The 12,584-nt window shown below is 43.9% G+C and overlaps 1 protein-coding gene across 2 annotated transcripts in view; it reads right to left on the reverse strand.

Moving 5' to 3' along the window:
• Positions 1-12,584, reverse strand: part of LOC141098592 (cytochrome P450 2K1-like) — an 88,276-nt gene that overhangs the window by 53,902 nt on the left and 21,790 nt on the right. For both annotated transcript variants that reach the window (XM_073586510.1, XM_073586509.1), the window contains exon 3: positions 1,955-2,117. In XM_073586510.1, coding sequence (XP_073442611.1) covers positions 1,955-2,117 — 163 coding nt within the window. The remainder of the gene's footprint in view (positions 1-1,954; positions 2,118-12,584) is intronic.

Genomic DNA, 12,584 nt, shown 5'->3' on the forward strand with positions numbered 1-12,584 from the left:
ACCGCTAATAACAGTGGGAGCAGGAGTGGCTAATGGGAGTATTCATCAGCCGCTCCTGCACTGTAAATAATTTTTTTTTTTTTAAATGGCGTGGGTTCCCCTGTATTTTTGCTAACTAGCCAGGCAAAACTCACAGCTGGGGGCTGCAACCCTCAGCTGTCAGCTTCAGCAAGGTTATTTATCAAGAATAGAGTGGTCCTCATGCTGTTATTTAAATAAATAGTTAAAAGAAACAGCGTGGGGTCCCCCCATTTTTGACAACGAGCCTTGCTAAAGCAGACAGCTATGGGCTGGTATCCTCAGGCTAGTAAGAGGCCATGGATATTGACCCCCCAGCCTAAAAATAGCAGCCCGCAGTTGCCCAGAAAAGGCACATCTATTACATGCACCAATTCTGGCATTTTGCCCAGCTCTTCTCACTTGGCCTGTAGTGGTAGCAAGTGGGGTGATAATTTGGAGGGGTTAATGTCACCTTTGTATTGTCAGGTGACATCAAGCCCTGAGGGTAGTAATGGAGCGGTGTCAATAAGACACCTCCATTACTAACCCCATAGTCACTTTGTAAGAATACTCAGACACCCAGTCCTATATAGTCTTACGGGCTGGTCTTCACATGTCTTTAAAGGAGTTGTCCATGTTTGGGGGCTTTTTTGTTACTTAAATGAAAGCATTTGTCAAATGGGTTTCATTAAAAAATGTTGCACCACTTACTTTCCTTAATCTCTGTGTTGCACTCTCTATTAATGGCTGCAGAATGGGTAAACTGAAACATTGTTAAAATTGAATGACGACAGCGTTATCAACTCTTTTATATGCTTTTTTATCAGAGTTTTTCATAGCTGATATATAGCCACAGACCACATCAAAGTTGAATATGCGGTGAAGCAAAGAGCCTCCAAGAGCCAAATGGTGCAACAATTTTAATGAAACCTAAATGCAAAAATGATTTTTATCCCCAAATGTGTGCTAGAATAACAAAAGAACAATAAATGCCTTTGCAAAAGTGAACAACTTGATTTCTTAGCCCCAAGAGATCGATTACTACAAAACAGTTATTGCTTATATTTTAGATTATGAAATAATTGGGGCACAGTATAAAAAGATGCAAAAAACTGTAACAAAACTAGAATAAAAAATATTGCACATATAGGAGCAGATACATCAAAGTGCAAGAAAACTGGTGTAAGACACTTTGAAAAGTTACAAAAATGTTTACAAAATGCAAAGTTAAGCAGAAAATTGCCAGTTTGGGCAGCTCTGTCACAATAGGCAAGGTTGAGGTGGATCCAGGGCCTTCAGTGAGTGCATTAGCATTCCTGGAGAGACACATGGAGCATCTTATTCCTGCATGCCTCTCATTACGACTTAATTAATTGGGACCTTTATGTCTTTGCCATAGGCAAAATACATACACCGAGCGTCCTGCCTAATCAACAGTTTAATCCTTTCATCTCCTTCGATGGACATGAATCTGGCTGAACGGTAAACCATGATTTGTGATTTCCAAAATTGGATCATATCTTTTCGAAGAATGCTAATTGAGTTTTAAACTTGTCAATTATTTTACATTATGTTTTGGCTTTTCTGATTTTTAGAGAATGACAACTTTTATTTGGAGAGGAACATCTTGGGCGTTGAGAACAAACGTGAAAAGTAAAGCAGCGACACAGCATCTATCCTAATGGATGCTGCCTGATTAGAAGAACCGTCTGATTAAAATATTGATACAAAAACTAGAGGTGAGTTTTTTTATGACACCATTTACATTGTGATAGTGTTTAGAGGTCTTAACTTTGTTTTGTCATTTTTATTTTTCTTCCACCACCGATTCCCTTTAAATGTAAAAAAAAGCAATAAATAAGCAAAAATAAGCAAAATTTGCCTTAGAAATCTGATGTTTGCGCATCAAGTCATCATTTTCCTTAATATTTATATCATACAACATATATCTTACCGTTTCCTCTTGTTATATCATAGAAAACAGGCATGTACGGTCGGCCCGAGAACGCCTCCGCCTGGGTGATGAGAGCTTCTTTCACTACGTCATATCCGCACAGCACAATCATCTTCTGGACTCCTATCTTTATACTGTACACCGGGCCATACGTCTTTGCGAGCTGCCAAACACAAGGCATAATAAGGCTGTAAGGTTGTGTTCACACGTTGGTTGTGGGAGTGGTGCAGATTTTTGGAAATTTTTGCAAAACTGGGGGTTTTTTTAGTGCATATTTTTTCTTTTTCTGCACTTTTACCCCCCGGTCTTTCTTGTTTTGTGCCCAATATAACAATTTCCTTAATTTTCCTACACCCACAGAATACATTTCGAAATTAAGTCTGTGTAGTAAGAAAAGGCTGTAAACGTAGCCACAAGTATAAATCTGTCAACGTGACTTTTTTTTTAATAATACTAATTACAATTATTTTTTTAATAATAGTAATCACAATAGTAATTCGCACTTATACGATGCCAACTTGTCTGCAGAACGTCACAATTCAGAGGGACGTGTACAGACAATTTCACACACAGTCAAAGAATTCACATAGGAGGCGTGAGGGCTCCGATCACAAGAGCTTACAATCTGTGAGGAAATAGGGGAAACACAAAGGGTAGAAAATCCCTGCATTGTATGGTACGGCCGTCTGTACATTAAATATGGGTGTTCATGTAAAGCTGCATTAACCGGTCACCAGCCAGGATCTGTGTATTTGTAGAAAGCAGTTATAGTAGGCAGGGCCAGACTGGCCATCTGGCAATTCTGGGAAATATCAGAAGGGCCTATCTGGTTGTGGGCTGCCTTGTCTTCTCCGTTGTTAACAGAATCAGTGTTCTCAAGACACCCATACTTGTTAAGAGTTGTGACAGAGCACAAAGTCGCTGACTTCATCACTTACCCCAGCAGGCCACGGGTATCATTAGAAATATTGATCTTGTAGAAAATCTTGCTTTCTGCCATCCAGGTGTCATGATCCAGGACGGGATTTCGCTTTGACCCGTCCTGGTTAGACTATGGGTTAATTGTGCTGCCTCTCTCTGGCAGCAGGAGGCTATTTAGTGCTCACTGGACCTGGGTCCGGTGTCAGTTATACTCCTGCCCTCGGCTGAGTTAAGTGACCTCTGGTATACGTGTGCCTTGTGCCTGATATCTTGCTTGCTTGTTCGGTTGTGATCTGGTTCTGTACTCAGGACACGCGCACTGGCTCTATGAGCAAGTGTAGTGCGGTGTCTCTGACATTATAACTGACCCATACCATTTTTTTTTTTTTTTCTCTGCTCCCCTTCACCTGTGTGTGTGATGGATCCTATGCACACTCTTTCTGAACAGGTTAAGCATCTGACGCAGATGTCTCAGAAACTCCTTGGAGAACAAAGAGTCCTGGCTCAGTCTCAGCAGCTGATCGCCGACACTGTGCAGGGGGTTCTTTCATTGGGGGCTCGGGATGTTACATTAATTTCCCCTGAGTCTCCAGTGAAGTTACCAGATACCTTTTCTGGAGATAAAAATGACTTCAGAGTTTTCAAGGAGGGCTGTAAGCTTTTTTTTCTCCTTAAGACCACACTCTTCTGGGGATGAAGGTCAGAGAGTGGGGGTCATTATGTCTCTGTTAAGGGGAGCCCCCCAAGCTTGGGCTTTCTCCCTTCCTACCACGGCCCCTGAGCGTATGACTGTGGATGCATTTTTTGAGGCCCTGGGGCATATTTATGATGAGCCTGATCGGGTGCGTATGGCTGAGGACAGGCTGATGAATGTTTGCCAGGGGAAACACCAGGGGCTCTCCACCCCCCACCTGATGCCCTGGAGGAAGCTATGACACAGGCTGTCCGAATGGATCGCAGGTTACGGGCAAGGGGAGTGATACAAACCGAGACATCATTATTCTCCTGGTGTTTCCTCCCTCTACTAATGTACCGATACCCGACATTGCTATTTCTGTGTGTGGTTCCACTATTACTCCCCAGCAACATGCCCGCTGTCTTGGGGTCATACTTGATTCTGAGCTTTCCTTTGCCCCTCACATTCGATCAGTGGCTCGCTCTTGTCATTTGCACCTCAAAAACATTTCTAGAATTCGACCTTTTCTTACTTTTGACTCTGCAAAAACTCTTACTGTTTCTCTTATTCATTCTCGTCTGGACTATGGTAACTCTCTTCTAATCGGTCTCCCTCTTACCAAACTCTCCCCTCTCCAATCTGTCTTGAATGCTGCAGCCAGGATCATATTCCTCACCAATGGTTACACCGATGCCTCTACCTTGTGCTAGTCATTACACTGGCTACCCATCCACTCCAGAATTCAGTATAAACTTATTACCCTCACCCACAAAGCCCTCCATGGCTCAGCACCACCCTACATCTCCTCCCTTGTTTCAGTATACCACCCTACCCGCGCCCTCTGTTCTGCTGATGACCTGAGGTTAGCATCCTCAATAGTCTGAACCTCCCACTCCCGTCTCCAAGACTTTACACGTGCCTCGCCAATTCTTTGGAATGTGCTTCCCAGGTCAATACGATTAGTCCCCAATCCCCAAAATTTTAAGCGTGCCCTGAAAACGCATTTATTCAGACTGGCCTATTGCCTCAACACATTAACCTAATCTATCCCTGTGTGGCACAGCCAAAAGTTTTACCATAACCAAATTTCCCGCATCATGTTCCCACATGCTTTATGCTTCCATTAGCCCTCTGTGTCTGTACTGTTACACACTTAACATTATGGCTGGTCCATACAATCAGGGCAACTGTTACCACCCACCTTTCGTGTCTACCTCTTTCCTCATAGACTGTAAGCTTGCGAGCAGGGCCCTCATTCCTCTTGGTATTTGTTATAATCTACTGTATGTGATTATTGTTATGCTGTAATGTCTATTGTCTGTACAAATCCCCTCTGAAATGTAAAGTGCTGCAGAATATGTCGGCGCTATAAAAATAAAATTTATTATTATTATTATATTCTCCCAAGGAAGGGGAGCCAGTTCTTCATTGAAAATCACGGAGATGGGAACCATCAACCTTAAGGAGGAAGAAAGGAGACAACGGCACGTGAGAAAATGCTGTGTTCACAGTGGCGAGTCTGGACATGGGAAAAAGGATTGCCCCTCCCGGCCACTAACCAACAAGCGACTGAGCCCGGGTGATTATCGTGGAGGTCACCCAGGCTCTCAGGTACCCTTTTCTGCATTTTCTAAAATGTCATTTCAAGTGGAACTTTGTTGTGGGGGTGTCTCCACATCCACTTCTGCCTTCGTGGATTGCGGTTCATCATTGAACTTTTTTGACTCTGACTTGGTGGCCAGGTGTAAGTTAGGGACAGTTAGGTTGGAGACTCCGATTCACCTTGTGGCTATTGACAAAACACCACTGGTTAAGAATGACATTGTGTTTCGTACTGAAGAGTTTCTCCTTAAAGTGAGTTCCTTACACCAGGAACGTATTTCATGTTTTGTAATGAACAACCTGCCTGCGGGACTGGTGTTGGGGTTCCCCTGGTTACAGCTGCATAATCCTGTGATTAATTGGGAATCTCGGGATATTGTTAAATGGGGTCCCTATTGCTCTGAGAAATGTCTTGTTTCTGTGTCTGTGTCGTCCGTGGGTCTAGAAGGCATTCCGGAGTCCCTGATAGATTATACTGACGTTTTCTCCGAAAAAGAGGCTGAGGTTTTACCACCACACCGCCCATTTGATTGTGCCATTGACCTGGTTCCAGGTGCTAAATTGTCCAAAGCCCGCCTGTATAACCTCTCGGGTCCGGAACGGGCTGCGATGAAGGAATATATTTCCGAGAGCCTCCATAAGGGACATATTCGTCCTTCTGTTTCTCCTGTGGCGGCAGGGTTCTTTTTTGTAAAAAAAAAAAGACGGTGGTTTGCGCCCATGCCTCGATTTTCGTGAGTTAAATAAAATAACTGTGAGGAATACTTATCCCCTTCCACTTATTCCTGATTTATACAATCAGTTGTCCGGAGCTAAGTGGTTTTCGAAATTAGATCTACGGGGAGCGTATAACCTTATCCGAGTCTGGGACGGAGATGAATGGAAGACTGCTTTTCTCATGACTGAAGTGTTGTTTGAAAATTTGGTCATGCCCTTCGGCCTGACCAACGCTCCAGCGGTCTTCCAAAATTTCATAAATCATGTTTTCTCCGATTTGATTGGACGTTTTATGGTGGTGTATTTGGATGACATTTTAATCTACTCGCCTGATAAACAGACTCACATTGGTCATGTTCGGGCAGTTCTACAAAGGCTCAGGGAGAACTGTCTGTTTGCTAAACTTGAAAAATGTTTATTTTTTGTTCAGGAACTGTCCTTTCTGGGGTTCATCGTGTCTGCTGAAGGGTATCGCATGGATCCTAATAAGGTGCAGGCCATTCTCGAGTGGGTTCAACCATGTGATTTGAAGGGTCTGCAACGTTTCCTAGGGTTCGCTAATTATTATCGGAAATTTATAAGGGGGTTCTCACAGGTGGTTAAACCCCTCACAGACATGACTCAAAAGGGGGCCGATATCAAGAATTGGCCAACCGCAGCGGTAGCGGCATTTCAGTTTTTGAAAAAATGTTTCATGTCGGCCCCGGTTCTTATCCAACCGGACCCCTCTGAACCATTTATTGTTGAGGTAGACACCTCAGAGGTGGGGGTGGGGGCGGTATTGTCCCAGGGACCCGCCACTTTGACCAATTTAAGACCTTGTGCCTTTTTCTCAAAGAAGTTCTCCCCTGCGGAGACAAACTATGATGTGGGGAATCGGGAACTTCTGGCCGTAAAATTGGCTTTTGCAGAATGGAGGCATTTTTTGGAGGGGGCTGTTCATCCTATAACGGTAATCACGGACCACAAAAACCTAGCTTACATTAAGTCAGCTAAAAAGTTGAATCCCAGACAGGCTAGATGGTCACTTTTTTTTTCCCGATTCAACTTCTCGATCACTTTTCGACCAGGATCCAAGAATATCAGAGAGGATGCGTTGTCACGCAGTCTTGAACCGGTGTCCCCCCCGGAACCTCCATCCTCCATTCTTCAGCCTGGGGTGGTGGTGGCAGAGGTTTCTAATGTGTTGGAACGGGAGATTCGAGAAGCCCAGGCTCTTGCACCTCCAGCTAAGCCGGTGAATAAACTTTTTGTGCCAGCTCAGTTTCGTCTCAAGGTCCTCCAGGAGTTCCATGACTCAGTTCTGGGTGGACATCCACTGATCTCAGCGACCCGGAAGGCCATTGCTAGAATATTCTGGTGGTCTTCTTTAGCCTCTGATGTTGGGGAGTATGTGTCTGCGTGTGAGGTTTGTGCCCATGCGAAAACACCCCATAACCGGCCGGCCGGGGAATTGGTACCACTGCCAATTCCTGAGAGACCATCTCATCTGTCCATGGATTTCATCACCAACCTTCCCCCTTCCAAGGGTAATACCGTGGTCTGGGTCGTAGTGGACAGGTTTAGTAAGCAGGCACATTTTGTACCTTTGGCAGCTCTACCTAATGCGGAAACATTGTCCAGATTGTTTGTGGAGCATGTGGTGCGGTTGCATGGGGTACCCCTGAATGTGGTGTCTGATAGGGGAGTGCAATTTGTGTCCAGATTTTGGAGAGCTTTTTGTAGGAGGTTGGGTATTGGTCTGTCCTTTTCATCCGCCTACCATCCAGAGACTAATGGGCAGACTGAGCGGACCAATCAGTCTCTGAAGCAAATTCTGCGTTGTTTGACCTCAGCCCGACAGGATGATTGGTGTTCTGTGTTACCATTGGCTGAGTTTGCATTTAACAACCGCACTAACCAGTCTACGGGTACATCTCCTTTTTTTTGCAATTATGGGTTTCATCCTCATTTTGGAGAATTTTCCAGCTTGAATTCTGGGTGTCCTGGGGGGGACGAGACGATCCAGCGGTTGGGGGAGGTATGGCGGGAGGTCCAGAATAACATTACAAAGGCCCAGGACAAATTTAAATTTTTTGAGGACAAAAAACGATCCGTGGGTCCAGTGTTTCAGGTCGGAGATAAGGTATGGTTGTCCACCAAAAATATAAGGCTCAAGGTCCCCTCTGCGAAGCTTGGACCCAAGTTTATAGGTCCCTATGTAATTACCGAAGCAGTTAACCCGGTGGCTTTTCAGTTGAGTCTTCCGCCATCTCTAAGGATCCCTAATGTTTTCCATAATGCCCTTTCGAAACCTGTGAGGTCCGGTGGGGAGGGATCATCATCTTCCCCGACACCGGTTCTGGTAGATGGGCAGGCTGAGTACGAGGTGGAACGAATTGTCGACTCCAGGTTGGTCCGTCGCGCCCTTCAGTATCTGATACATTGGAAGAGCTACGGTCCTGAGGAACGCTCGTGGGTTCCTGCTCGATCAGTTCATGCGGATCCGTTGATCCGAGCCTTTCACGCCAAGTACCCTGAGAGACCTGGGGGTCCGGTGGCCCCCCATTGAGAGGAGGGTACTGTCATGATCCAGGACGGGATTTCGCTTTGACCCATCCTGGTTAGACTATGGGTTAATTGTGCTGCCTCTCTCTGGCAGCAGGAGGCTATTTAGTGCTCACTGGACCTGGGTCCGGTGTCAGTTATACTCCTGCCCTCTGCTGAGTTAAGTGACGTCTGGTATACGTGTGCCCTGTGCCTGATATCTTGCTTGCTTGTTCGGTTGTGATCTGGTTCTGTCCCTGTTACGAGTTCTGCTGCCCCTCTTGTACTGCGCTACCTCTCGTGTATAACTCTCTGCTTGTGACCCGACTTCTCTCTGCTTGTCCCCTTGGTACCACGTCGCCCACTTGTGTATGACCTTTGGCTTTGTCTGACTACCCGTCTGTTTGTCCTTCCTGTACCTCGTTTGCCCGAACTGCTGTGACCTCTGTTTTGCCTGACTGAGTTGTTGTATGGTGTCCTGTCCTATCTGAATACAGGACGCTAAGCCCCGCCCCCTTGCAGTCACATGACCATAGGTCCCGTGCCAGATTATTCAGTTTCAGTGTCCGCAGGTCCCGTGCCTCTTTACCTTCCAGCGCTGACTGGACCCTGACACTATTAGCCTGAAGCACGCATGGTCACCTCTGCTGCCCGTCTCTACAGGTATCTTTTAGCACTGCTTCTGTACTCAGGACACGCGCACTGGCTCTATGAGCAAGTGCAGTGCGGTGTCTCTGACACCAGGGTAATATTAGTAATATATCCCATCTGGTTCTTGGGGATGAGGACTAACATGGGCCTGTGTGATTCCAAATGCCAGGGCTGAATTGCAGCCCCAGTCTGTACCTGATAGTAGAAATGTAATTAACTCAAATATCAATCTATATAACAAACTATGTGAAGAGTTCTTAAAAACAACTTTGATTCTTAATACTTAATAAAAAGTGAATACCTCGACAGACAAAAAGTGGGGTTGTGATTTCTGGTCCATACACTCACCACTGTTGATATTTAAAGGATTTATGGATCTGTCTATATAGGCTGTCTGATTGACCACCATTGATGAGACTTTTGGGCCTAGGATGTATGTGAATGACTACAAATGCATATTATATATATAAACATCTATACTTTATTTTGCCTAAACTATCACTGAAAACATTAGTGCACTGTTGCTTTTGGGTCTTATTATTACAAAGCAGTGTGTAATAGGGTTTATTAGCTCCAAGTTCATTCTCTTATTGTAGGAAGCAGAAGGATGACACTACATACTGTCGTAAACTGATATTTGGGGTGAGTGTATAGACAAGAAAGCACTACCCCACTTTTTGTCTGTCTAGGTATTCACTTTTTATTGAGTAGTAAGAATAAAAGTGGCTTTTTTTAGGAATTCTTCACATAGTCTGCTATCTGTGTATTTGGTATAAGGGGCTCCTGAGGAGGGAGTGTTTAGGAAGAGATAAAGGAATGGACCAGATTCTGAGGAAAAACACAGAAAAGGAGAACTGTGAAAGGTTAGATTACGAAAGTCCTGCCTGGAAACTGAGGTAGCTGGGAATTTTCCTCACTGTCTAAGTAGTGCAATCTAGAAAAGAGGTGCAGCGCAAGGAAAGCATTGGTGGAAAAAGAGTGCAATTTGCAATGTTGAGGATATTATTCTTTAGGTCCTTTAAGACTGGCTAATTTCAACCCGTTAACAAGTGTCAATAGACAATACACATGTAGGTCAGCAGATGTTTACTGACCAAGGATAACTGGTGTGAGTATAATACTCATTAATATGTAAGATAATTTGTTAATATTTTACAATAGTTCTATCCTTATATACGACCTGTTTACATGTGCTGCCGATAATGGTGATTTTAATTCCAGTACAAATAATCGAGCAGTTTGCTGGTACGTCGGGTGATCACATAAACTGATAATTAGGAGAGAGCGTTTCTATGAAGTAACTGTTTGGGGTTTATCGCTGTTTTGGGCTTCTTTGGTGTAGGTTAAATACTGTAGCTCTATAGAAGCAATGATGCTGTATCAAAGCAAACGATAGAGAATGATGGTGGGTTCTGGTCAGTGTTTCCTGCAGCGCTTTGAACGTTGAGATCGGACAGACAATAGTGGAGTATAAATGAAAGCCAAGTTCACCCAAAATTCAAGTTGCAACTCTAATACCAGTAACAATCTGGAGATCAGGTCACAAAAAGTGGCAGGAAGCTTAGGTCACAATGAGTGACGAGGAGAGAACCGTATTTGGTCATGTCTAGGAGTGACAAAGGCATGCACCGAAACATGCACCCGTGACGGTGCAAAAACAGTGCGAGGAGGCAACAATGGGTATGCATGCCCACTTACTGAACTAAATTGTGACCCTTGGTCTTCTCCATTGCATTATTTATTCTTCATTCTATGCAATCGTTGGTTACTTTGTGCGTTTGGACTGTGTCCCATTGTTGACCATCTCTTTTCATCCTTGCACCAGTCTTTGTGTTTTATTCCTGCCAGTGACAGATGTATACTGCTGAGCACTATTTTTTTCTACTAGTTTTTCTGGTTACTCTACAGCAGTATTTGGCAATCCTTATTCATCATCTTGTTACAACCCTAACATTATTCTGTCCTCTTACACACATGTGCTGACTTCTCACACTGAGTTTACCATCAATTAATTTTTTGAACCTTGTCCTGTGAATTTATACAATGACAATCACATACAGTACTGCACACATTTCTTTGTCGGATGTGCAACTAGATATTGTAGCAATAAGCTGAGAATGCTTTCAAATGCAAAAGAGTTAATAGTTCATTTTTATCCAGGATCATATTCCTCGCCAATCGTTACACCGATGCCTCTACCTTGTGCTAGTCATTACACTGGCTACCCATCCACTCCAGAATCCTGTACAAACTTATTACCCTCACCCACAAAGCACTTCTTGGCTCAGCACCACCCTACATCTCCTCCCTCATCTCAGTCTACCTCTTTTTTTTTTGTAAATATTGTATATATGTACATACCAACAGGGATGTGGTAGTTTTTAACTTGTGGTTCTTTTTTTCTTTTTCTTCTTTGTGTCTATGTGTTCACATATGTATGTACAAGCACACATGTATTTACTGTTACAGTTAGGTTTTTGAAAAAGACCAGTCGTGGTCGAAACGTCAAATCTCAACCTCTTCATCCACAAGTCTTTTGTATCACTCACTCCAATGCACCTGGTGATGTTTATTTGAAAAAAGAAAAAAAACAATAAAGATATACTTATGGTTGCACCATTATCCTTTGAGTGCGGCTGATTTTCTACTATATACTGGATTCTGTGTTCAGCCAGCACCATTTTTCTTTAAGACAGAGTGCACGTCATTCTCTTAATATTATCTACCTTGTGCCAGTCATTACACTGGCTACCCATCCACTCCAGAATCCAGTACAAACTTATTACCCTCACCCACAAAGCTCTTCATGGCTCAGCACCACCCTACATCTCCTCCCTTGTTTCAGTACACCACCCTACCCGCGCCCTCCGTTCTGCTGATGACCTGAGGTTATCATCCTCAATAATCAGAACCTCCCACTCCCGTCTCCAAGACTTTACACGTGCTGCACCAATTCTTTGGAATGCACTTCCCAGGTCAAAACGATTAGTCCCCAATCCCTACAATTTTAAGCGTGCCCTGAAAACGCATTTATTCAGACTGGCCTACCGTCTCAACACATTAACACATTAACCTAATCTATCCCTGTGTGGTACAGTCAAAAGTTATACCATAACCATGTTCCCACATGCTTTATGCATCTATTAGCCCTCTGTGTCCGTACTGTTACACACTTAACACTATGGCTGGTCCATACAATCAGGGCAATTGTTCCCACCCACCTTTCGTGTATCCCTTATTCCCTCATAGACTGTAAGCTTGCGAGCAGGGCCCTCATTCTTCTTGGTATCTGTTATGATCTATGTGATTATTGTTATGCTGTAATGTCTATTGTCTGTAGAAGACCCCTCTGGAATGTAAAGTGCTGCGGAATATGTCGGTGCTATAGAAATAAAATTATTATTATTATTGTTATCCATTAACAAGTTGCAAAAGAGATCTTAATCACTTCAATATTTGGTGTGACCACTCTTTGCTTCCTAAAACAGCATCAGTTCTTCTAGGTACACTATCCACCATGTAATACCATAAGGGAGG

This window comes from Dendrobates tinctorius, unplaced genomic scaffold (genome assembly GCF_039654945.1).
Source record: "Dendrobates tinctorius isolate UK_male_01 unplaced genomic scaffold, ASM3965494v1 ptg000093l, whole genome shotgun sequence".
NCBI classification, from domain to species: domain Eukaryota; kingdom Metazoa; phylum Chordata; class Amphibia; order Anura; family Dendrobatidae; genus Dendrobates; species Dendrobates tinctorius.